The sequence below is a fragment of the Brienomyrus brachyistius genome, unplaced genomic scaffold, assembly GCF_023856365.1.
Source record: "Brienomyrus brachyistius isolate T26 unplaced genomic scaffold, BBRACH_0.4 scaffold44, whole genome shotgun sequence".
Taxonomy (NCBI): domain Eukaryota; kingdom Metazoa; phylum Chordata; class Actinopteri; order Osteoglossiformes; family Mormyridae; genus Brienomyrus; species Brienomyrus brachyistius.
This window is the reverse complement of record NW_026042319.1, coordinates 947,132-973,822: the sequence shown is the minus strand read 5'-3', so window position 1 is coordinate 973,822 and position 26,691 is coordinate 947,132. Positions and strand designations below refer to the sequence as shown.

General features: G+C 45.4%; 2 protein-coding genes across 3 annotated transcripts in view; one reads left to right on the top strand and one right to left on the bottom strand.

The window, feature by feature from the left end:
• The window catches only part of filip1l (filamin A interacting protein 1-like), a 60,354-nt gene that overhangs the window by 17,527 nt on the left and 16,136 nt on the right, over positions 1 to 26,691 (top strand). Inside the window, exons 3-4 of the mRNA XM_048999348.1 lie at positions 148 to 321; positions 1,542 to 1,720. Of these exons, the coding sequence (XP_048855305.1) occupies positions 148 to 321; positions 1,542 to 1,720 (353 nt within the window). The remainder of the gene's footprint in view (positions 1 to 147; positions 322 to 1,541; positions 1,721 to 26,691) is intronic.
• Positions 1 to 26,691, bottom strand: part of cmss1 (cms1 ribosomal small subunit homolog) — a 63,812-nt gene that overhangs the window by 26,638 nt on the left and 10,483 nt on the right. The gene's annotated exons all lie outside the window — the stretch shown is intronic.

Sequence of the window (26,691 nt, the reverse complement as noted above, 5' to 3'; positions counted from 1 at the left end):
AACCAATCTATGGTGCAGACGAGCGATCCCAGATGACCTTGTCGAGATGAACAGCCGGTAGATCACGACTAGATCTGATCCAGCCGCGGATTCTGTCTGCCTTGCATTCTCTGCCCTGGCCGACTGGTTCTTGTCTCTCTTGTGCAGGCCAGAGACGAGGTAATTACCGTACTGAAAGCTGAGAAGATTGACCTGGCGCTACTGGAAGCCCATTATGGATTTGTTACGCCGCACAAGGTGCTACAGGCCTTACAAAGAGATGCCCTTCAGGGAAAGGGCAACGACTGGCAGGAGGATATTTACGAAAAGCCCATGGCCGAGGTAGGAGACCCCCAGTGTCAAATTATGAGAATAATTTAATTACTGCACAAATTACTTTGTCCAGGATTGTCCAGATAGATTTTATTACTGGGGAAAGTTAAAAAGTACAGTATATATTGCCTTTGTGTGAATATTCAGTACTGTTTCTGTGCTTTCATAACTATAAAACTAAGCTGCTGTATCCAGGTATGCCGCACGTTCAGTACGGATCAGGCTCGTCGTCAGCCGCAGGAGCATATTATACGGCTGCATTTCAATAGCAGCCCAGCAGAAGATCTTCGTCTTTAAGTGCACGCTCAGTTCGCCGCCATCTGGCAGCCATTTTAAAATCCTCCTTCATAAAGTGATGAGCGCGTTGATGCTCCACATTGCTTGACTGTTTAAAAATAAAACAAGGTGGCAGGGACACCCAGGAACTAGGTCTGGGTTTGTGTGCGCTCGTGTTCCCATGGTGAGTAATCACAAGCCCAGAGTTTACAGATAAATCGCTCAGCAAAACTCCACTGATGCTCATTAGCTTGAATATTTTTATTAGGGTAATTTTGAGGATTGTGTAGGTTTGAGTAGAAGCTTTGAATGGGGTAACCAGATAATCCATGTCGGTGGGGGGGGGGGGGGGGGGGGGGGGCGCGTTTTGAGCTACTTCAAGGTTTTACAAACTACTTTAAAACTGAAAGGCTCCTGTTCTTGGCTAATTAGTTTAGTTCCTGTTCTTTGACTGGTTTGTTTCCTCAACTGAGAGACTCATCCAGCTGTTTTCACATTAACATTAATGATTATTAACATGATTAAAGGAGATCGACCAATCAGCAGACAGCAAGAACTCAGTGAAATCCAGGTTCTTTTGATTTTAGTTTACAAATCCTGCCCTAGTTGGAAGTGTCAGTTGGAAGTGTTGGTTCTACCTGACGAGGTTTATTTGTATTTCAGGGGTTTGGTAAGGGGGTTTTCGTTTACATTCAAAAGTGACTTTGTCCTTAATTGATTTTGAGGTTTTACGTTTGATGGAGACTGTCCGCTCATTTAACACCAGCCATCCTACCCGGTAAAAGTCCCCCCTCCCCCCCGGAAGCTGCCAAAATAGCTGGAAATGCCAACGATCTCATCATGTTTGTCCGAATAACTACTGGTTCCTTAGGGTCTGTTATGCTACTCTGAGAAAAAAAAAATCACGCAAAAAAAAAGAAAATCACGCTGAAGGATGTTTTTGGGTCACTCAGCTTGACAAGCTGGTGGAGAAGCCGCGGGAGACGCATCGACGGACGCTGGAGCAGCTTCTCCTGGTGGAACAGGCCCACAAGCAGGCCCTCTGCAAGCTGGAGGACGAGAAGAGGAATCACAGCGACTTTGTGCAGAAGAGTGACGAGTTCACCAACCTGCTGGAGCAGGACCGGGAGAGGTCAGTCAGCCTCTTATAAGCTGAGCCACACAGACTGTCTGTCTGAGAGGCATCAGCTCATTCCCAGGTGAATCCCTGCGCTAATGCTGCAAGAAAGCAGCCTTTACGTTTCACGGCATTTAGGTGACAGGATTTTAGGTGCTGTTAGCTTCCCCTCGTAACAGGAGTAGTGGTGCGTTATTCGGTACAGCTAATGGGGACGTGCTGACGACAACGGTTTTTCTGAGAAAGAACACAAACGCTTGTGGAAACTTCAGGGCACGATATGTAATGTTCTAAGCCTGTCTGCCAGTCTCCCCTGAGTTCGGTCACCTTTAAATCATGAGAGACTGTGGCAGTTATTTTGTCGTCGTGAACATATCTTACGCTGCTGGTCTCCTTCCTCGTTTATACAAAACACGCTCATCACTGCCTGCAGATATTAGTTTCATCGTTTTGAAGGGTCCTAAATGGTTGAAATATAATCCCATTATGAAACGAGAGTGACAATCAAACCCACCAAAATGAGTTTGGAAATTCCCTTCAGGTTAACTGTGAATTATAATTTATTGCCGACCGGCTGTCCATCTTGGATTATAGGGGATGTAAAGAGCATTTATTGCACCGAGAGTCTCTTTACATTTCAATAAAACATACGCGGATATATTTACTACACTGGATAAAGGAGAGACAAAGCAGTAGTCAGTAGCAGGAACTTTCCCAAAAAAAATACGGCGTTCTGTGACATCATAACCTACCACACCTCTTAAAACACCTGAATCCACCAGTCAGCTTAGAACATGAGGCGAAGTTTATCCTCGAGAGAGATCTTCTCCTATGCTTGCTTATGGCTGCATGGGTTTGGCACAGGAATGATTGATCCCACCCTTACGAAGGACGCTCTCTGCAGAGTACTTCTCATTTTGCATTCTTCTGAAACGATCTTCTAAATCTTCAATACTTTCATTCTCTTAAACCGGTGAGGTTAACAGACTGTAAGGTCTGAGAAACAGTTCAGTGGTTTAAACCTGTTTTCTTGGACAACGACCGGTTATGCCCTAGTTGGGAAGGTGGAGGCATCGGCGAATGGTTGTTTGTCGAAATCCCAGTGTTGCTCTTGTTCGTTACCTAAATAGCCAGCGTCGTTGGCTATGTGTTCCAGTGAGAGCTGGAAAGGGGGGTGCAGCTCCTACTCACCGCTTTCTATCTTGGTCTTTAACTGTAAATTGTTGGCCTTTCAGGCAGCATGATCCCCCGTGACTGAGGCTGCTTCCACACTCTGCGGTTTCCTGTGACGTCACCCTCTTCTCAAACAGTAAACAAAGGCACAAGCTGCTATCTGCCAAAGGACATTCTTCTGACTTTATGGAAGTGCAGATTTACAAGCCGCGGATTTTTACGGGAAAAGGGGGCTAGCTATGAAGGAGCAAGGATTAAGTACATATTGTTGAATGGGAGGAGATATCTTTAACACAAAGCCACGACATGATATGGGTTATGTAGAGAAGGGCTTCTGGTCTGCATAACATTCTAAGGAGTTGTGGTTTGCGCTTTCATCCTAGTCCACATGCAGTAATCAAAGTCATGCTTCACAGGCTATGCCATTCCTGTGACACATGGAATAAAGTTTCTAGTAGAGCCAGAAGTACTTCCGGGTGAGAGTCAAACATCATTTTCGGGGCACAGTGCTGAAAGCCCCATCGCGTGTGACTTTCACATCAGAACTAATATAAAAATCCCGTCCCAAGACTGAGACGTTTGAGAATTCCGGTCGTAAATCTAAGCCCTTTCTTGGGTTACAGCTGTTTCAAACCCAAAAAGGCCGAAAATGTGTTAGGAGCCTGGTGCCATGGAAAATAAATCGCTAGAACCGCAAATAGCATGAGGCACTGGCACAGGGTCCGGGCTGAAATGCACCCAGTCCTTCTGCTGGCGCATGAAGTCAGAGAAGCGCCATGCGAGCAGCTGCGTCCGTCCTCCGAAGCTGCGGACGGCGAGTCGGAGCCCCAAACGGAGGAGCGACCATCCGACCGTCCAGCCTGACTATGAGAGTGCCACTTTCCAATACAAATCCCCAATGCAAAATATATTTATGCAGCAATGCAAAAGTCATTACTCCAACATGACCGCCACTTATTCTGGGAAGAAGAACGTGGGGAGATGTGAGTACAGCTGGCAGACCATGAACACAAATCCTTGGCCTAAACTGGCAGCTACAGCTCTCTTTGTTATGCTGACCAATGTTTTTTTCTTTTAATTTTTTGACGTGTCTCTTTGTAAATGGCTAAACTTAGACCTGACATATTACTACACTGACAGTAGGAGACAATGTCTCATGTAGGAACATTTTGGCTTACATCACGGACACCCTTGCAGGGAGTTTTGAAGATATATCTGCAGAGCTGTTCATCAGCATGACACGCAAAGTCATGTATCTCGGTATTTTTCTCGGTGGAGAGCGGCTCAGCAGGAGAAGTCTCTGTGCCTGTGATCGTAAGGTCAGAAGATCGGAAGAGCAAGATGGGGCAGGTGAGGAGAAGAATTCCAGAGTACATGTACCTGAGCAAATAAAGGACTTTTTTCATTTTATCACTATTACCGCTTGTGATGGCCGCCCTGGTTATATTATGGAAATGATCAAGGTGGTCTTAGAGAGAAAGGCAAAACATCTAAGGAAAGTGGCCAGGGAAGCAAGTTAACAGTGACATTATCCAGGGACACAAGGCCTCTTTCATTTGGCAGGACAAGTGAGAGCCTTGTGGTCACTCACAGAGCAAGTCGGGAAGTGGAGCCGGCCATGGAAAACAGCCCTCAATCTGGGATGGCGTTAATCGGGCCACGCGAATGGTGGATGGGGCACGTTTGGAAGCAGGCGACCCGAGAGGCGGCTGGACGCTCCTACATTGCGTGAGGCACCTGGGTACACGACACGCTGTGACTCACCGACCTGTTCAGCTGGATTTCTAATCTTACGTCTCACAGCTCCCAGACAGATCATGAGAATGAGGTACGGCGTGACTCCCATCTGACTCCCATCTGACAAACACTGACAAAAATCCAAAATGTCTCTGGTTCTTGCTTGTCCTCGGTGCTTGCATAGATAAATAATTGATTTCTGTCAAATATTCTTAATGTAATCAGAATGTCCTCGGGGAAATACAAAAGTGCTTAAAAGGGAATAATGTTAATTCCCATTAAATACAAAATGGCCTCCGCAATGACCACCTATGACACAACTGTGATTTTGAGTAACGTCTGGGCTGAACGAGTGCCAGGTGTGAAGCACTCTCTTGTGATTAGGCGCGGAGAAGCGATGTCATCGTAGTGTTTGTCTCTTTTGGGTGGGGATGAGTTGAGTTCTTCACTCGAAATGTTCCCATTATTACACTGACACTGATACACATTGACTAAACTTTTTCTTCCAAGCCATCCTGTGCTGTGACATTCATGTTCGGATGTGTCCTGGTCCCATGACATAAACTTAGGGGAGAAGCCAACGGGTAGCTACTCAGACTCTTTCCTTTTTTAGGAAAGGAAAAGTTTTAGGGCTGAGAAAAAGAAAACAAAGGTGATGCAGCAAATCTTCGTAAATCAGAGGGTCTCTGGTCTGGCCCTCAAGACAACAGGAACAAAACCATTTATGATCCTTGAAAAAGCCCAGCAAAAAGCTTATGGAAGCGAGGAGCAGCCCGGGCCCCATCCACAAGAGCGCCGTACTACAGCGGTTTTTAATTTCATGCTCGTTAATTCGTCTTTGCGCGACGCGTTATAACGGGATGTGATCATTTCCTGTCCGCGTGCTGGTACACGTCCCCCTGCAATCACACAGCCAGCCGGCGCGGCACAGGTCCGCGCGCTAACTCCCCCCGTGCCTTCACCTCACTTTGGGGGTCTCCGACTCCTGGGTGACCTCCTTGTCTTGAAGCCGAGAGGCGGGAGCAGAACCGAGAGAGGTCAACCAGGACCCCCCCCCATTTTATCAAGTCACGTGCAAGCAGACTGGGTGCGGCCCTGAATTCACCTCTGTGATGTGTATGGAGACTGGGGGGGGGGGCTAACTCCCAGCAGATGTGCCAGGAAGCTGCAGTGTATTCTCTGGTTCTCGCTTTGGCCGCTGAGCTTCCACAGGCGGCTGAGAGCTTCACGGCTACTTCCCAGCAGGCCGTTCAGCTGCTCAACCCAGATGCCGCAACCATCACTACAAAACAACCAGCCTAGTCCCACAAGGCTCCTACTGTCCTACAAGAATTTCATCTTTCCAGGAGAACATGCCTTTAAATCACTACATTTCAGAACAAATTTTGACCATCTATTGGTTCATATTTCATTATTCTTATGCAAACTCTGACAGCAAAGAGCTAGCAGATTATTTTCAGAATCTACACGGGCACTTGTGTTTGATGTGGTCCGCACTGGGACAGCCTTAAACATGTCTTATAAAATGACCTTTGCAAAACAGTGGGATTTGCATTTCCGCACATATCCAGCCCATGACAAAACCACCCACCGTAAAACAGGTGCTTAATACAATTTCCCTGCCTTGTCATTTTTGGACATCCTACCAGTTTCTGTTAGCAGATCCTTAGATGTTATTAAAGGGTTAACGGCATCCACTTCAGTCACCCTCGTTCCAGTGAACATAAAGGAGAATTTCGGTCTGCCTGTGGTTTTGGCAGCCTGTAAAGGAAATTGAGTGCCTCATATGTATAAGCTGTGAGTTCCTGTGACTGTGTATTGAAACCTGACTTTTCCTGTAGATGAGATCATTTGAGAACAAGATGGCAATGGCCACCCAAGAATCCATGTATCTTCCATGTGAAGGCACTGCAAGCCAAACTGCTTCTTTAAATCTTTCATGAAAGGCAATTAAAATCTTGAAAAAAAAAAAAAAAAAAAAACTTCCACTGGATATCCCTGTGGTTTGGGGTGGACTATATACATGTGCACGCACTAACCTACAATAATTTATCATAAATGAACACTAGTATGCTGTAACAAAGTTGCGTAAAACTGCAGACATTTAAAAAACATCTTGTGACAACGAGCAGTATATAGAGTCCGTCCAGCCAATCGAGCTTCTCTCCAACTCCAGAGTTCTAGTATATAACATAAGACCTTCACACCAAGCGCTGTGCCAATGTCATCCTAATACCAGTGATGTATTCAGTCATCATTGCATAGGTGTACTGACCATAATACCCCTAGAGGACACTCTCTAAAGTGGTCAAAGTTTCCACCCGCGCCTGCAGATCTCATGCTGAAGCGTTGCTGTAGCTCCATGCTACATCTCTGGGTTGACATGAGCAGCGGTTAGTATGAAGAACTTCTCTAGAAGTGTTAAGTTTACAGTGCGATTTAGTTCCATGCAGGAGACGATGCACCTGGTGGCAGGACGTCAGGCTGGCAGGCCCCGCCGCTCACCCTGCTGCCAGCACTGGGAGCGCTTTCTCGCTAAGACACGCACAGGGTTAGCGGCTTCCTACTCGCCCGGTGAGATCACCCCGTTCTGGAAGTGACATCATAAAGGTGGATCGGACACATTCCAGAGCGCTAGTCATCAGCCAGTTCCTGATTACAGACAATCGTACCCTCCTCCCAGGGGACTTCTAATCTCCACTCATTCTCACAGGTTTATTATTAGAAAATATGCATGATTTTTATGCCCCGCCCTCTCCCCACAGGCTAGAAGTTTGATGTGTGTTAGCTATTTACTCTTCTGAAATTTTATCAGGAAATAAAAGAACCTTCTTAATTTGCTTTAGTCGACAAATGGGTTTCTAGACTCCAGCCGGCATGAAAATCTGGGTGGTCTATAACTGAACTTCAAAATTTTACACATTTGATAACTGAAGTCTGTAGTATTGAGCTCATACTCACTAGTCCATAATGTCACACGGATGAGCACTAAAATGATCGCAGGTTGCTTAACAGGGGTCCGGCATGTCTCAGATTTGCCGTGGGTTCACCTAAACCACAATCACGCCATGGTTTATACTCTCACAAGGGAAGTGAATTACGCGAGCGACACGGCACAGTGTGAAAGCGGGAGAGGGGGGTCTTTGATGAGCCTTCCACAAATCTGGGAATGCAGCCTCTGATCTGCCATGCTGTACATCTGCAGAACATATTTTGGCAGAAGTCGCTTGGGCAGAATGGTGCATTTCCAATCGTACGTCTTATTTCTTTAAGGAGAAAAAGAGACGAAGAAAAGAAATTCCTGAAGGAAACGCCTTGACACATATACGCCGAGCAGCCATAACATTAAGACCACTGGCAGGTGTAGTGAATAACATAGGCGTCATTACGATGAGATAATCTGTCAAGGTGCCATTAAGTATTAGGTAAGTGACAAGTCGGTTCTTGAAGCTGATCTGTTGTAAGCAGGAAAAATTGCGCAAGCGTAAGGATCTGAGCAACTTGGATAAGGGTCAGACTGCGACAGTCAGACGACTGGGTCAGAGTATCTCCATAATGGCAGGTCTTGTGGGGAGCTCCCAGCATGCGGTGGTCAGGACCTACCAAAAGGAGTCCAAAGAAAGCCAACTGGTGAACTAGCGATGGCATCATGGGTGCCCAGGGCTGATTGATGTGACGGGGAGTGAAGGCCAGCCTATCTGGGCTGATCCCACAGGACAGCTACTGTAGCATAAACTGCTGAGAGAATTAATGTTGTCTACAATAAAAAGGTATCAGAACACAAAGTGCATTGCAGCTTGCTGTGCGGCAACAGGTCAGTGAAAGTGCACGTGCCGACTGTCTATCACTGAAAGCACCTACAGTGAGCACAATGAGTGTCAGAACTAGACCGTGGAGTAACAGAAGAAGGTAGCCTGATCTGACGAGTCATATTTTCTGTTACACCATGTGCTGGGTACATGAGCGTCGTTTACCTGGGGAGATGATGACATTAGGATGCACTATGAGAAGAAGGCTAAAAGGCGGAGGCAGTGTGATGCTCTGGGCGATGTTCTGCTGGGAAACTTTGGGTCCTGGCATTCATGTGGATGCTACCTTGACAAGTACCACCTAAACACTGTTGCAGACCAAATACACCCTTCGATTGTAACGAGATTCCCCAACAACAGAGATAATGGGCCCTGCCACAATGCGAACATTGTTCAGTAATGGGCTGAGGAACATGGAAATGAGTTCAAGGCCCAGATCTCAATCTGACTGAGCTTCTGTGGGATCTGCTGGACAAACAAGTCCGATCTATGGAGGCCCCACCTCTCAACTTACAGGACTTAAAGGATCTGCTGCTAACGTCCTGCTGCCAGGTACGGCAGGACACCTTCAGAGGTTTTGTGGAGTCCATGGCTCATTGGGTCAGAGCTGTTTCGGTGGCATAAGGGGGAGCTACACAATATTAGGCAGGTAGTTTTATCGTTATGCTTGATTGGAGTACTTAGGAAATGTGCATGTAAAGCAGGCCCTTAACCCAAGGCAGTCCACGTGCTACAAAACGCAGCAGTTTATTTTTGTCACAGCAGACCGTGCTCAGACATAGAAACAGGAGTGAAATAGTCATGAAGGGGACATACGGTGCTGACAGGGGGATAAGCTGATCTGAGCCCGTCATTCTGTTCGAGTTGCACCACAGCAACTGTGACGAGGTCAATAATTGTGCAACTCACCATGTTTGTCCAAAGCCGGCCGGACGCAATGACAACGTCCTCAAGAAGACCGCCGTCCGCCTCACACGGAAATGCTGCTGGCTAACCCTCTCCGGACATTTTTGTTCGGAGCTATGTGCTGCCAGCAGAGATGAGGGAAAAATTCCAGCTGTGCTCAACAGAAGTTCTCTGACCAGTTGCAGATTTGCACAGATCTGCAACTTCTGTGTACGGCTGCCAATATGCAGCCTTTTAGCAACGGTGAAATTTCTGTAAGGCTATTTGCGCTTGTCTTCATCCAGAACCAAGAAATAAAACTCCAATTCTGACCAGATACAGGTCAAGATGGAGGCAAAAATAGCCCTTTTGATTCACATCATTAAGACTAAATGCTCATGATCACACACGTAGGATCCAATTTTAGCTTGCTTTATCTTAAAAAGGGTGGCATTCACAGTCTGCTCTTGAAAGCAATGCGATCAGAAAATGGTGTTGATAAACACTGAGGTTATTTTATACCCGCAACAAATATGTTGCTGACATTTTATTAGCCAAAACTGGCATTGTAACTTAGAGTTAAAAACTGGACGAACATCTAGACTGTATTTAAAAAAAAAGCATCTTCCTTGTCACTCAGAAATGTAAATATTTACTCTTGTTCCAGGAATGGTAGTTTAGACAAAATGTGTGTGGCAGATTGTATGATGTAAACGGACCAAATGTGACTTGAACTGGGCTAACTTCATCCTACAGGGAAAACAGAATATTATGAAACACAGGGAGACAAATCCTTTCAGACTAGACAAAGAAACCAGTACAGAAAAAAAATGCAAAAATGTTGTGTGGGCTGTCTGTTTACAAAAAAAAATTGCAATAATCTCTTTCTGGGTTTCTGTAGCACAGCAGACTGTAAAGTAACCTGGAGAAGAAAAATGACTGTGTGACCTGTCATCGCCCTGCTGCATGTCACTGTCTGCAAATTGTCTGGCAATTTGGAAATGTGTGATCCTTCTAAAAGGTATTAAGCTAGCTATATGTTGAGTAATGCAAGTGTCATTTTCTGTTCTTCGATTGCCCATGTGTTGCAGGTCAGGGTCCTTGCATTCTGGCACAGCTGACCTTATTATACTCTTGAAAAGAATTGGCGAATGTTTTGTGATGCATGCTTTATGTACATGGCTACACGCAACCGATTATCATTCATGGCAATCATACCACCGTAAAAGAAAAGCCCACATCTACTCCTCTGGATGCATTTGTGCGCATGTAGCTTCTTGAGTGACCACGGCCGTAAGGAATTCTTCCGTAATTGTGTGAGTTGCTCTAATTAGGCCCTGGGCCTCGTCACCACATGGTGTAATGATTACATATCTCTAAGAGAATGTAGCGATTAGCCGCTCAGACCACAGGCTGCATACTTTGGGCCTGTTTTTCTGGCGAATTCTTTACAAGGAAAAGCCTTGTAAGGAATACCCTGGGATTAAAGGGAGATCGTTCCGGGTTATCAGACTGGACGGCGTCACTGAAAGAGCACCAGTCTGAAAACGTATGGAGGGGTGCCTCATGTTGTGGGTGCATGTTGGGATTGTGGGTAGGTCTGTGCCCCACTACTAGGGGGGTGGATCAAAAATTGGGGGCCACTCTGTATTCCTGTTATGTAAGCTTCAAGATTTTCCTCTTAATGGCTGTGCTACCCATCTGTTCTTCTGCTGTTCAAGTATTTTTCATACAAGAGCTGGTAACACACATCTCATTAGTACCTAGTTCCCTTTTTTGGAAGCAGATTTAAGACTCATTACCATTTACTGGAGTGTATACAGCTCACACTCACGGTATCTGCACAGTGGCGTCACACACAGGCTAATATTGATTCCTGGGGTGTTTATTGAGGAACACGATACCGTAATGGCTGTCTCAGCCCAAAAGGGAGGCACTGCAGGTTCTTCAGGAAGGAGATACAATCCCTGATTCCTAATCCATAGCCCTCCCTGGCTACAGGCACCAAAAGCGAAGGAGGTGTAAATGAATAACAGAAGAACTTCCACTGATCCACTGAGCAGAAATCAAAGAAGGACTTTTTGCTTCTATTGAGACTCCCTCTCCACGTTTGAGCCTGGGTTTAACGGCCGACCTGTTGGAGGCCTCACCACAATCCACGAGCTTTGGACACCACCCTCGGTGGTGTATGAGGGACTTTCTATGAATATGCAAGGAATGAACCTGGCATTTCACTCAAAGGAATTGCAGCTTCCATCCACACACTCCCGATTTCAGATTGTAATATTTTGACAACCCAATGATGACTCTTGCACACTCGAACTCTTAAAAAAAAACCTCAACCACAAGACTCTCACAATTCTGCAGGAAGTTCGAGACCAATTTTTAAAAAACTAATAATGTATTTTGGCATGAAGATGGATGATTAGATGGAGCCTTTTGAGTATTCCATCTCCATCCCAGTCTGGCTTTTGAAAATCAGAGCTCACAAATGCATAAGAAAAATAATTTATCACTATTAATGTTTAGGCAGAAATTATACAATACAGCAGGGTTTTGGACCGTTGACAGAATGTATGTCAATGGAGTAGATGCTGAAAGAATCTTGGTATTTGTTGGACTGGATAGCGGCCAATGATGCTTCTCTAAAGCCTTCTTGGATTTCAACATTCAATGACACGATATGGCAGAAGCTGTTCTGCCATCATCTGTTTTTTTATCCTCTAGACTGTCAAGAATGAACAATTTTGGTATATGCAGGTGCTCTTGGATGTGCTAACATACACGAATCCCTTTCCTTGTGGATCCAGACTCATGTTTGAGAAACGCCACTGAAAAACACAAAAGATCCCCTGCAAATGTGTCTGAAACAAATGCATTTGAAATTATGCCATTTGGAGACCAAAAAAAGAAGAAGATGGATTTTCCTGTCCTGGGGGTAGAACTGTGCAGGCCAAACATGGAGAGCAAAAAAAGACCAAAAACGAATCCAGCAGAGAGGGAGGAAAAAAGATCGAAAACAATGAAAGGGAACAAAAATGAAAAGAACTTTCCATGAAGGATTCTCTTAGAAGGAAGGAGAGGTTTTTCTGATTTATCCTCCTCAAACAGTTGTTAGAGAGGAGCTTTCCCTTAAATTATGGCTTGGCACGACACTGGAAAGGAAATGAATTTTTTCCCCAACTTTGTCAGACTGGAAGGAAATGACAGCACGATCTTGGACATTAGGACTGCAGAGCCAGCAGCTGCTCTGTCTGGACAACATGCTCACACCGGTGGCCAAAGCCAGCAGCGTGTTAAGATAGCGAGTAAATTAGTGGAGAAATTGGCACTCTCTGCTAAAAAAAGCAATCCCTCCACGTCCCGAGGGCGTACTCCGGAAAGCCCTGCCACGGCGGGCAAAAACACACACGAGGCCTTGCCGGTCGACCGGGCAAGCGAGACGTTACGGCGCTGCATGGTCCAGGAGCTGTTCCCGCCATAAGCGGCCTCCAAAGAGTACAGAGCAAAGGAAACGAACGGTGTGTTAGAATTACACAAGAAACAGCCGGCCATAGGGGAGCATGGACTTGGGCCAAGACCGTGTCCAGCGCTGTCTAGAGCCTCCAACAGGAACCATGCTTGATGGAAGGTGCAACGTCCATCCCAGAAAGTACTGTGAAATGCTTACAGAGGAGACCAGTTAGCAGGGGAGTTGATCTCCTGGGTGCCTCACGGCCAAATTGCTTGTGGTCACATGGTCGCACGACCCCACCCACCCCAATCAAGCTCATCCACCTGGCCATCTGCGAGTATCAGGTTGACGCCAAGCTGTCAGGATATTACAGACAGACACTGATACAGCAAACCCTGTTCAGCTGTATGTGTATAATAGATTTATTTAAGCAAGTACTAAACACTCCAGGTTTCAGGAAAAAGAACATTTAAATAAAGGAAAAAATTATCGGACAGATGGGAGAAACAGTTCCCTAAAAGCAAAAAAAAAATATGACAATGAATCGTTATCTTCAGATAATGGATGCGATTCCTCATCCCTTATACAGCCCATGGAGGCAGGAATATGGAAGTTATTATGCAGCTGACAATTTAAGCACATTGTCTGTTGTAATGCAAGCTTCTGCAATTAAGTTTTTCTGAGGTTTCGAATAAAACCTGAAGCGGACCTAATAATTTTAAGTACTAAAAGGAAATAACTAATTTTCCGGTGGGATCTATTCATTACTAACATTTATGAGAAATTTAACATATTGACTTCATCTTGGTTAAAACCCGTTTTGTTTATTTGTTTGGTATAAATGCGAGTCTGCCCTGTAGTCTCATTTCCTGTCCCTACTGCATCCTTGCTCGGACTGCGGACTGAGGTTTGGTTCACTTCCCTAACCAGTCTAATTACTGCGGCTGGAAGTTGCATCTCAACCGATGTTTCTGGTGCGTTAACGAAAATGAATTTAAGTATGGGGGGCTGTGCATTGTCAGACGTGATGTGGGGAATGAGGGACAAAATTGTGGGGGCCCCCCCCTTCAAGTGCCAGGGGGAAACAATGGGGGTAGGAGGAAGCTGAGAGACGGAAAAGTGCCCATGATCCTTTGGCTTCAACTGGGATCCCTGTCAGTTTCTGCGGATGGGGCGCGGCTTCATGACGTGGCATTCATCGTGTCTAAATAATTCCCCCCGAAACACTGTTTTGAGTAATTTCTTCCTTCACAGGGCATTCTTGCATTTCACAGGACAATTAAAGCCAAGGGACACTCACCTCCAAAGATTATAGCGCGCAAACTCCGACACACAAGCCTTTACATTTTCAGATGAAATGCTACTTTGCAAGAATGATACACCAGGTTAGTCCAACCAAAGGGCCGTTTTGCCTTATAGGGCTGCCTCTTTGTGTCTGGTCGACTAACACCAAGAAATGCAAATAGCTGCGCATTGAAAATGTGTAACGTAACCAGCTAACAGCTGTTAGCGACTGCTAACTATATGTAGCTAACCAATCTGAACAGAACAAACACTGAATCCAGGACATGGATGGCAGGCAGCCGTTTGTCGCTTTAGCCCTCTCATAGAATTTATAGCCATGGTGAAACATGCGAGAAAACATTTTATGTCACAGCCTGTAAAATCTGGACATAAATATCTTAGACCATGGAGGGCCTGGCTGGTTACATATCATTCACTACCCCTGCCTCAAAAATATTAAATAATAAAACGTTTTACCCATTATTCTCATTCCCACTCGGACTTTTTTGCGCTCTGCAGAGACATTGGGTCAGATGATAATTCTGTGGCCTGCATTACATTAATATCTTGTAATCGCTAGAAACATAACCCACAGGGAATGGAGTGTAATGAAAGATTTTTAGGCAAAGACTGAAAGGCTCACAGCACAAGCCAAGAGGGTATTCACTCCGCTCAAGGCACAGAGTGGCCAAGCCTTCTCTACTTTAGTCTGTTGCCAAACTTTGCTTGCTAACTAACTACCCCAGTAATTTCGAAATGACACAAGCAAATTTTCAGGGCAGAAGTTCTGTGAATCCTCACTAGTTGTAAGCAAAGTCTGAAATCCTTTTAAAAGCCAAAAATTGGATTTTGACGTCAAACTATTAAGTAAACGAGCATTTTGCTTGGCTTCTTCTATCAACAATCTTTTGAATGCAACCTAAAAATCCGAAAGACTTAAAACTTGCCGTTTTATGTTGTTTTTCGTTTATATTTTAGTTTGCCCAGTTCCAAAATGGGGAATTGACTAAAATGCTCCTGTTTCAATCAGACATGAATTTTACTCAGTGATTTCACGGGATTCAAATTATGTGTGGGAGAATGGATTTATCTGTACGGAAAATGTGCTCTGGCATTTGGAGCCGTCGTCACCACAGAGGCGGTATAAGCTTCATGTTTTGGATTATGGAGCTGAAGAAAGCCCCCACCCCACAAGACGGTCTCCTTATTGACGACGTATTTAATGAGCTGCTACCGATGGTGTCAAATTCCCTCATTTACACTCAGGATTCTGAGTGAGATACAAGAGCTGGAGTGTCGACATACTACGAGCATGCGGGAGAGGCGGTAACTGCACAGTAAATTTTCACTGCCCGTCACCGATCCCATTGGCGTTATGGCGTAACTATGGTCCCATACTGGAAAATCTGAAAAGGAGGGAGTATCTGGGATTTGATGCACCTTAAAGTGTGACACAGATCCAAGAGAGAGTACAATAAGGCATAACATTATGTAGCAGTGCTTTGTTAGCGCAAAGATCTTACAGACACGAGTCTCTGAGGCCGGAAGACACAGAGGATTTATGAAAGGTTCTGCAATGAGTATTTGCCTTGATTTTTAAGTTCAATGAAAAGGGTGATGTCATCTCAGAAGGCAGCTCATTTACAAAACACTGCATGAGATCATTTTCACAAACCTATAAATTACACAAATCTGTAAGATTATGACAGCTCACACGGTGAGTTTTAAATAACCCGTCTTTAAAACGTACCGGTGCCACAAACCTTCAGCTTTACGAGGCTAGCCAGACGTGCAAGCCAGACGTGCAAGCCGTACGTCTGAGGCTAGAGTCTTGCAAAGGCAGGTTATGGCTGCTAACGAACCGTGTCAGATCAACAGCACGACAAACATGTCTGCCACACGTCTGAGATCACTCACGCCTAACAGGGCTACATGTACACACACACACATACACAGGCCCTACGTGGGGTAGTCACTGTTCATATAGTGGTAGACTGAGGTAAACCATCTGTTTCTTATCACAGAGGTGAGAACAGAATCCGTCCAGACCATAACATCACACGACCACTGCCCCCGGGGCCTGTGCATGTGCAAGAGTGATGAAATCTGTGCAAGGCATCCTGAAACTGCTCCAAGTGTGTCGCGCGTTAATGGCCACGGTGCTCTGCTGCATGTCACCGAGCCCTTGGTCAAGCCCTCAGCGTCTCCCCCCCCCCCCCAGTGCCGTTCTTTCAAGATTACCGGCTCCAGGTCTGATGGATTTGGCATGCGCCGGCACTTACGTTTATCAGCCGTGTCGATTGTAAATACCATGCACTTACCGTGCCTTGAAAAGTGAAAGGAAAAACAGGCATTATGAATAACTCGCCCTGCTGGACATGCTCTGAGAAACCTTGACAGAAATGGACGCTCTGGTATTTAACATTACCTATGTTATTTAACACTAAGCCGTTTTGTTCCCAGGACACAATGATGTCATTTCTGGATCCGTGTCTCTACGTGAAGAGGTTGACTTGTTGGTGATAAAGGGAAACAACCACCCTCTCCTGCTGACTGCCCTCTTTAAAGCACATCAGGACAATTCACATTCCTGGTCAACACAAACGGTCGTGTCTTTATCTGTGTTCTGGGAGGATCCTGGGAAATTACTGGACTGCTGCAATGGAAAAGCTGAACAGGCAGCTTTGATATAAAGCCGGGACAAATGCTGGTGTAGTAACTACTATGAAGCCAAATCCCGGGCCTCGCTTTGTGGGGGGTTCATTCAAAGGCATTTCCCCAGAAATCCACTCAGGACAGCCACACCTTCATCCTTGGCCATCTTTTTGGTGTGGGCTACAGGGTGGAGGTTGACACGGAGAAATCTTCCTGATGGAGGACCAGAAGAGTCACTGGTGTGACACTACCTGATGCTAATCAAGACTGAAGCAGGTCAGCACACAATCTCAACCAATTAGTAGAAATCATCTAACCCAACACGGCTGATATGACAGTGGACCTACGGACGGTTTACTCTGAAGAACATCCCACTGCACTTCTCAGGTCCTCATGGCAACTGCTGGAAAAATGTGCCACCAAGCGACGAGGTCGGGAACCCTCTCTGGAATTAGATCTCTATGCAGGACGACGCTACACCACCTAATTAAGCTGTGTAGCACACTAACAATTCAAACTAGTTAAGTGGCTAACACCAGTACTTAAAATATGCCTGATGGTGCGACGGCATTCAGTCAGCAAAGCTACGTTGGTCAAAACGTTGGTGCCCAGAAACGGAGCAGTCTCTAAGGAAACAACAGTGACAATGACCATTCGGCCTGTCTGGAACGTTACAGTATGAGATACACCATACAGGGGAAACAGTGCGAGACCCTCCTACTGATACCAAGATATCTTGTGTCCTTCGGCTAGGCAGTTATAACATGAAGTCATCCACTCTACTTCTGTTGAGTCAAAGAAGTACTTAAAAACACCCTCAAAATTGCATCGGCTATTACGAAGATCCCTTCAAGTGCCATTTGCCAGTCTTTGCGACTCTTTGAAGTAGAATTATTATAACTGCCTGTCTCCATCTGTGCTCATTTGTGTTGTCATATGTTTAAGATAAATCGTCCCCAAACGATCAGGCGCTAAGCCACCAAAGGATGAAACCTTCTTTGAGAGACCGCAGAATGGTGCATGAGTCAGTGTAGGGACACCTCCTGACCACTAGGTGGAACCAGCAGGCATCCATTCACGAAACTGCTAATTATGTGGCCAAAGGAGTGGCTGTGATTGAACTGTTTCAGCACGAGAAACTAGATACAGTAGGGGAAACAGTACAGCATATAACTGACAAGCTTTGAGATATGCGTATTAGTGGACGCGGTGAAGAGCTTCTGCGGGAAGAGAAAAGCCCCTTGTGACTGGAGTCTTACGTAATCCAAGAGGAGACAGCTAGTCAAACATTAGACAGAGGGAGGGGGCTCACCTGACAGCTGGGCACAATTTACGCCTTTTATTATCAGAGGCACACAAGCTTTGAATAAAGGCCTCCATCAGTATAATGGGGCTTAAATCCTCACGTAAGATCTCCTGAAACTACAGTTTAACGGGCAGCGTTTCACGCTTCCTGGGCGGTGGGTACCAGCGCGGCACCGGGACAGGAGGCTCGTGGCCGAGGACTTTTCCGTGCAAGACGGACAAATTGCCCACAACGAGGGGTGAACTTCACACTCAGGAAAAAAAAAAACTGTAAAAGGAGCATGTGCTATGTCCAAAGCGCCTCATTCCTGCGGTTGGCTTGGCCGGGCCCCCCCCCACCCCGGCCCCAGTGCCAGGCCGTCTCCAGTTCGGGCCCAGTCAGGAGTTCCTTGTTCTCTTGTAATTGCATGAGGTTTTTGTTTCTGCCTTGCTTTGAAATCCACAACGCTATGAAAACATCCATGACACATCCCGAAAGGAACCCCGGGGCATCGCAGTCCGAACTCGCCGAGCGCTAATCGGTTTCAGCTGTGGTCGGGGGTGGGACGCCATCCCACACGCCGATTTACGGAGAACCGAGCAACAACAGCAAACCGTGTTTGAGAGGGAAAATTGACATGTTCTCTCTTCCATGCTTGTGGACGGTGGAGCGGGTCGGCTTTGTGAGGTGGGGTTTCACTCTCGAGCTGGATGAAACTCCCCCTGGACGTGGTCTCTGTCTAAGCAGCTTATACTGGCATTATTTTCCAATCTGTAATGTGTGCTCTCTGGTGAAAATAATTATCTATCCATCTGTCTATCCACCATCCAACCAGTTATCCTGGACAGGGTCATGGTGAAAATAATTCACCAATATTTGAGTAAAAAGTCCTATATGCTGCTTAGAATATTGGTCTGGAGAGTGCAAGAAGATCTTGTGTTAATGCCATTTTACATGGACTAAACACAAACGGAATCATAATATGTGTGTGTGTGTGTGTGTGTGTGTGTGCCCTGCGATTGGTTGGCGCCCCATCCTGGGTTATTCCCTGCCTTACTCCCTTACCTTCTGGGATAGGACCCCAACGACCTTGTAAGTGTGCACAGGAAATGGGAGGAGCTTGGAAATAAGCAAGTAATACTCAGGAGTATTGGGTTGAGGAAGATGGTAGATGATGGAAGATGGACAGTTTTGGAAAGGAGGTGATTGCTAAGCAGCTTAAGCTTGCTCTGGACTTACACGTCAAGCAGCAGACTTTCTGAAAGTGACAGTCCAGACCCAACCCAGCCCTAAGAGTGACCATGGCCCAGAGGAGAACAGACTGTCCTCATAGACCAGCACACACTCCCTACTGCTACTTCCCTGAAGCCCAGTGTTAAAAAGAGAAACAAGCCAGTCAGCTAAAAAATGACAGGAAATGATATCATGCGTGATGGGAGGGTGAGGCCCACTCGCTCGCTGGATGCCAAGGGACTGAGACAGCCAAGCGAGGGGGAAGCGGGACAGAGGACTGCCAAGGTCAACGTGGCTTCCCCAAACCCAGACCTGAAGTGGTTCACTGCTCAGACTCAGAGGGACAGGCGAACGTTTACGAGACCCTGGTGCAGGAACACCCCCCAACACGAGTGCCACCGCCAACAATGGTAAATAAAGATGGAAGATGGTATGGAGGTTGAAGGGCCCACCACCATAGGTTTCAGTCCCAGGAGAAGGGTTACCGCTACGCCCTGAGGTTACAACTCTGCTGAAGGAAAAAAAAAAAAACCTAATAAAAGCAAAAAGAATAATATATCATGACACAATTAGCATTAATAACATTAACATGCAGCCTGTCCTGTAGAAGGCAGGGATGCTTGCCTTCCAAAAATAATACCTACTCCTTGTACTGATTATACAAGTTTTTAATATATGGGTGTCTGCCAGTTTGATCAGACTGCATGTGTTTGGAGCCAGGCAAGCACCACGGTGGGGGGGGGGGGGGTTGAATATGGGCCTGACTGGACCTGCTGCTTTGAGATCATGCATGAATATGGGTCTAATTACAGGGACAGTGATGTAATCCACGTCAGGTACGCCCGGGTAATGGCGAGGGGGCCCTCCTTCTGGAGTGAGCCCCCCCACCCCCACCATAGCTACATGGCACGTGCCGACCGTGCAAGAGAGCAGCTCCATGAGAACAAGCCATTGGGGAACTCAATACTCAGCATGAGTAAACACCCCAGAAGGCTATGCCCAGCCGGGGTAACAGGGGGCGATTTGGTGAAAACTCCCAGTAATGGGACCTTTCTGGAATTCTTTCATTTTCTCACTACACATAACACCAGTCTTTATTGGGCACCTCAGAGATGCAAATGGCTGGGGGGGGCGGGCGGGGGGGGGAAACTGCAAATAGTTACGCAACAAAAATTAATTTTTCCATGTTTGTCATTGGAGAGGGTGACGCGATTCGCTGGAGATGCTGCTGAGTGTCTTGGCTGGCGAGTCGTTAATAGACACAGAGAGGAGAACATCTGGCTTGGCACTGTGGGACGTAGAAAAAAAACCCCTAATATAATGATGATTCTATATTGGGGAATTTGCACATTTCAAAAGAAAGCAGAATTGTTGCAGACAGGAAGAAACAATCCCCTCTCAGCTTCCAAGAACCAGCCCAGACGGACTCGTAATACAGGGACAGGCACCCCTGCCCAATCAGGCACTTCTAACCCTATTTTTACACCCGAACTCTAAATCAGTGGAAGTCACGTCTTGTGTTAATTGAATCCAGATTTTATCTTGTACCAAAAAATACAGAAACACCACTGAAGTCAGACAGAAGTAGCCACAAAATACCCATTGTACATAGGTGCTTTTATCTCCAACGTCGTTAGTTAATGTCTGTGTCAGCAAAGTGTAACATAGCCAGACCATGCAGAATTTATGATATAAACGAAAAGCGCCATTGATCACATTAATTACATACGGGTCTGTCAATTCTGTTATTCTCTGCCAACTGCATATACTTTCTGCTAAGCTTTGTGTCCAAGCTTCAATCTGAAGGAACATTAATATAACAATTCGTATTAAGCTTAACGCTGGAACACGTTTTTGTTATAAATGATATGCGTGTTTGCATTCGTGTACGAGGAGTGCGGCCTGTTTAAATTCGAACAGAAAACGCCGACAGCATTTCAGCTATCCCAAGGAAGGGATTATTTTACGTGGGTCTTTGTTGTTGGCTGGCAGTCTTTGCACGTTTTGACAAATCGACTGATTCCACAGAGGTCTGATGCTCACCCGATGACCGACGCTTGCAGGACCAGAGGCCTGCGTGCTTAAAGCTAAACAGCGTAAACTCTGCCTGGGCTTTGATTCGCCTGGCAGGTCTTCCAATCAGCAGGCAGCGTGAGAATAGAAGCACACATATCACCAAATGCCAGTCATTCTGATCTCACGCAGCCATGAGGCTCCATGTAAACAGTGCAGGTCATTACTTTCTGAGTATTTGGTATATTTAAAACTCGTCTCAGATCATTAGCTATCTGTGAACAAAAATATCACATCGGTTTGCTCCATCCTTATAAAAGGCGAGCTTTAAATGGCTGGGAGTGATGAGGAGATTAGCTGCGGACATTGAAATGCGCAACTGCCATCATTTGCAGATTAACGACGCAGCCGAAAATATTGCAAAGAAAACAAAGGGGACGCGAAGATGCAAAGAGCCGGACTTTGAGTCTCTCCTCACGCAAACACGTCAGCAGCACCGCGGCGCCGCAGGGGAAACCCAGCCACACTGGGGCCTTTAGGGGGCCCGCTTTGCTGCCCTTCACATGTTCTGTCCTTGAGTTTGTCCGTCAACGATCTGAGAATTCGGAGAGCACCTCCGTGCTGGTCTGTCCTTCCCATCATCACGTCTGGCATGGCTGGATGATGATCTCATCTGGAAAAGAAGACTAAACCCCCCTCCCCCAGTCTCAAATGCACATGTACACACACACACACACACACACACACACACACACACACACAAGCACACAGGAAACATGCCACAAATTGAAAGTGCAGCAAAGCAAGTGAACACAGTTTTTAAAAACTTATTTACTCTACACTTGCATTAGACATGTCAAGACGGATATTCAGAGAACAAAAGGGTGTAAAAAGTGCAATAGAAGACACTCCTGTTTAAAACTCTTTTATCTCCTGGACTCTGACTGACAAGAGAAGCCAGCATTTCAAAAGCTTATGACATCAAACATCACGGTCCGTAACGATCCAGTATTTACTCCTTTTATTAAACTCTGTGTTTTTAGGGACCACACACAACGTATGATGAGATGACCGGGTCACCAACAGATCCCCCTGACTTCTCTACTTCACACACTCACTTGTGAGACACACACACACACACACACACACACTCTCTCTCCCTTACCCGTTGTAGCACACACCCCAGCAGAGGCTGTACAACATAAAGTTCCATATAAGGGCATGCTGATGATGTAATGCTCCATAGGCAGTGAGAATGCAGCAGGCGGATTTTATTGTTTGGTTTCCCCACTGGAATGTTCACATCGAAGGCTCTGAGTGAGACGGGCGCGAAGCTAGAGGCAGCCCTAACCCACAAGGCTGTACGGAGGCACGCTGCAGGTAGGCAGAAAGGGAGAAGACCCGCAGCCCTCGGCTGCCGCTTCAGCGCAGTGCAGAGTCTCTCCTGTCGCTCCAGTGTCTTAGGCGAAGTCTGACAAGTACGGTCGGCAGCTCATAGCGAACGGCAACGCAGACATAGATGTAAACTTGTAATGAAATACTCATCCTTGGCTGTGGAAAAATGCATTTCAGTTTTAAATAGGTACAGTGGTCTTTACTCATCCTTACAATTTAATTTGCAAGTTAATAATCTGAACCTGAGATTTTGAAATTGCCTTTTATTATAGAATGTCTTGTAAAATAAATTCCAAGAACAAGTTTTAATTCATAAATTTTTTTTTACTTTTTTTTTTTTTTAAATATTACATACCAATATGGTAATTTTGTCTGTGATTCTTGCCAAAAAGTTAGCACTGTGGTCTGTCGGTTTTTAGTGTAAAGTTGTAAGCAGAGGTGGTAGTTTGGGGGGCTGGAGGTCGGTGCCGACGCATCTCGCTGATACTTGGGGGTCCGGCTGGCCGTCTCGTGCAGCCAGTGTGAAGAGGCACGCCGCCGGGCCCCCGTATAACTACCAGTTTGCAAGTGATAGATTTCAAAATGCTGATATTTTCAGTGGGGCATCAGGCTCACAGCTTTCCTATCAGTCATTCAGCCATGGGCAGTGCCATTTAAGTGATGTCCGTTATCAACGGTTATCCTGCATCAGGTGATGGAAGAGATGGCCAGTCTAAAATGTTTTACTGTTTCTACACCTGACAGTACGTTACGCACTTATACTCAGATTGGTAAATACGTAATAAGTTTTTTTCAGTAAAACTGCAAAAGTAACATTAGACCGTTTGAAGATCCACCTTTTCTTGTTGCAAAAAAAGGAATCAGCAATTAAGGATGTGGGCTAGTTAATTAAAACCCCTTAATTAAAGCAATATCGAGTGTGATATCGAGTGTGATATCGAGTGCTATCTGTCCCGGTCCGAAAGCTACCTCAGAGACTCTCGTGTTAAAAATGCTAAACAGAACCTTTGTATTTGTAGCTTAAATAAACAGACTAACATAAACATCTGGACAGCACTTGGACAGTCATATGGTTTAGACTAGCTTGCACTACTGTGAAACAGAGTCTGCACATCTGCCCCCTCTTGGTAACTCGACATCCAAGCTGAAGCGATATCCCAGCCGGTGTTACACCGCGCATAACAATTCAATTAGGCCCATACATATCGTGGCTTAAGTAATGCTGACACTAGTAGTGATTGTAATGATCAAGCAAGAATTCCGCTTAAAGCCTTTTTCATTTAGCTGCGGCTCAAATTATGCTGTGGTTTCAGAAATGCACAAATGCACAAAACTGTCCTTAATGTCGATTTTAGTAAGACCTGTCGCTACCGTTCTTCGTCTGTTGTTACGATAATTAAAGTTGCGATTACAGTGCTGTTTGAGGACCTCCGGAGAACTGCATTGCCGCTGTTATTGGGTCAGTGAGCACAGCACCATGTGACACATTACTTCTTGATGAATGAAGATCCCCTCTTCTTTGCTGGTCATCAAGGATCTAAGGGTTAGTTGTTTGTTTCACTTTTTGTCATTAAATGCGCAAGTTAAAAAAAAAAAAAACGCGATAGCAGGAAAAAAACATCCCCTTATGAGTCCATCTCAAACTAATTCGTTTATGGCGCTGTGCTGAAATTTACTCCAAACCCACTCACCTGACTGGCCAACACTGGTGAGGTGTGGCTTTTTAATCACTGGAGCCGGCAATGAACTCTTTAAGTATTAAGGTGATTTTCAAAAGCTAATTTTGGTCCTTCCTATTCGTAGCTGCTCAGAGTATCGGAGAGGCTTCTCCAAAATCTTGTTTAAATGCCTCCATTACTAAAAAATACATCAGTGATAATGGACAAACCAGCTGTTGGCATCGGAGCAACCTAACAGCACTTACTCTTGACGGACGCTGCCTGCCACACCACAAGGGGGCACAGGTCTTTCGAAATTCCAAACATCCATCCAATTAAGGAATAAGCAAAATTCCAAAAAAAAAAAAAAAATATATATATATATATATATATATATATATATATATATATATATATATATATATATATATTACATGCCAGCAGTCAAGTAAATACGTGGTGCAGAGGCATGAAATCCTCACCGTAAATGCGATGACTGACAAGCCGAAGCGCCGATATACTTTTTTCAGTGGAAATTCCTACCTAACTGGTAGCAGCAGGCTGGGATCTTAAAGAACATTTTTTAAAAATCCATTAACATTTACATGACGCGCACATTAAAATAAAACGTGGTTCAGACCAGATCTGCCTGATAATATCAGTAATAGTTTCCTCTGTATGTCTATGATTATAATGCTGCCCTTAGCGTAACGGAGACATAGCGCTCTGGACTGGCCTGCTGACACATTAACGCCAGGATGCTTTAGCCGGCTATGTCTGCTGCCTTTTTGTTCGTAAGGTATTTAATTTCCACCTTTATTTTATTTAGAAATTTATCTTAACAGAATTCCTATATTTGGAAAATATACTACAAATCTACTTCAAATTTACTCTAAATATACTTCAAGCGTTTGTGTTTCGCTAGAGGACTGGTGCTCGTAAAACTGGTTTTTTACTTCATTTGAGCAGAAAGAATCCAAATAAATCATTCTAGACCTATTTTTAATTAAGCCATGTTTTTCTTAACCGGGCAACTAACTACAATATGACTTAAATTACAGAAAATTAAGACATTCAAATGGGTTCTGTTTGCTCTGTTTAATGTCCTGAATTGTCTGAATCATTAGAATCAGATTCCTTTTATTTGTCATGTACAAAGGCTACAAATAATTTGATTTGGTGATGACACAAGCATACAATTTAAACACATTGTTGAAAGAAAAATTTGATTAACGTGCCACATGAGGCTAATTAAGCCGGTTCTTAAGCTACCATACAGAATGGTTTGACAAGAAAAACCTACATTACAGTATTATAGTAGCTAATTACAACATGCTGTAGCTACGTATGAATTAACGAATCCCCAGACACGCAACCAATGACTAACTAGTGAAAATCTAATGCCGATTCATAATTTCACATAAAATATGTATTAGTATTACCATGGCAAACAGACTAAATTGCAAAATGATTTGATACATGATGTGGAACGTGCTCATGCCGCAGTTTGTAACAGACAGGCATCAGCTGGTCCTCCAGCACACGGCTGTTACCCCATCAGCAGCCTTGTGACCTTTGACCTGGAAGCATAAGGTGCGGGCTCATTCCTGTTAATATTAGTGTAGAGACCGGACTCACCCGAAACCCCTGATGTCATGCCTGTGTCGCAGGGTTTGTGAAGGCTTAAAAGTTAAAAGGACTGTTCTGTTTATGTAGCCAGCCTGTAATTGCCTCTGCAAGAAGGGGAATTCCTTTAAATGTTAGTCTGAAGGCAGGCGTAGGACAGTGGTGGCAGAAGTGGGGGTCTGAGGAACCCCTGAATTACTAGGATTGCTCGATGTAGAGTATGGCTGCAGCTCCCAGCCTGAAACAAAACACCCCGCTCCCCCACCCAACACTGATTGTCAGTCCATCACCGTAACGCCCGCCGACTCAGAAAAACTCCAGGCGTCTTCCCAATGACCGCTATCCCACTACTTGCAAACCCACCATTATCATGCACCAGCCCATATAACGACATCAATCGCAAATCTCGTCGCTAAGACGTGAATTTCCTCCAGCGAGGAGGTGACGGTACAGAACCCCCAAACGAGCGGGGCCAATGTCAGCTGTGGGTCACGGCCGATGAATAAGCCATCGCTTCTATTTTTGATCGAACGAACATTCTGCAACTAAAATAAAAACCGGTTAGGTCTCGGGGCAAGAATAACAACGTAAAGCCCAAAGCGCAGAAGGTCAAAGAGACACAGCAGGGATCGGGTCAGCCGAAGCTGCAGGCATGACGTAGGCGACTGGAACAGACGCATTTGGGCTGGTGCTAGGGAGACCGGACCTCCTCGCTCACTGATGTGGGACAGCGACTGTGCTGCTTTCATGCCGCGAGGAGGTAACGGTTCTGACGTTGC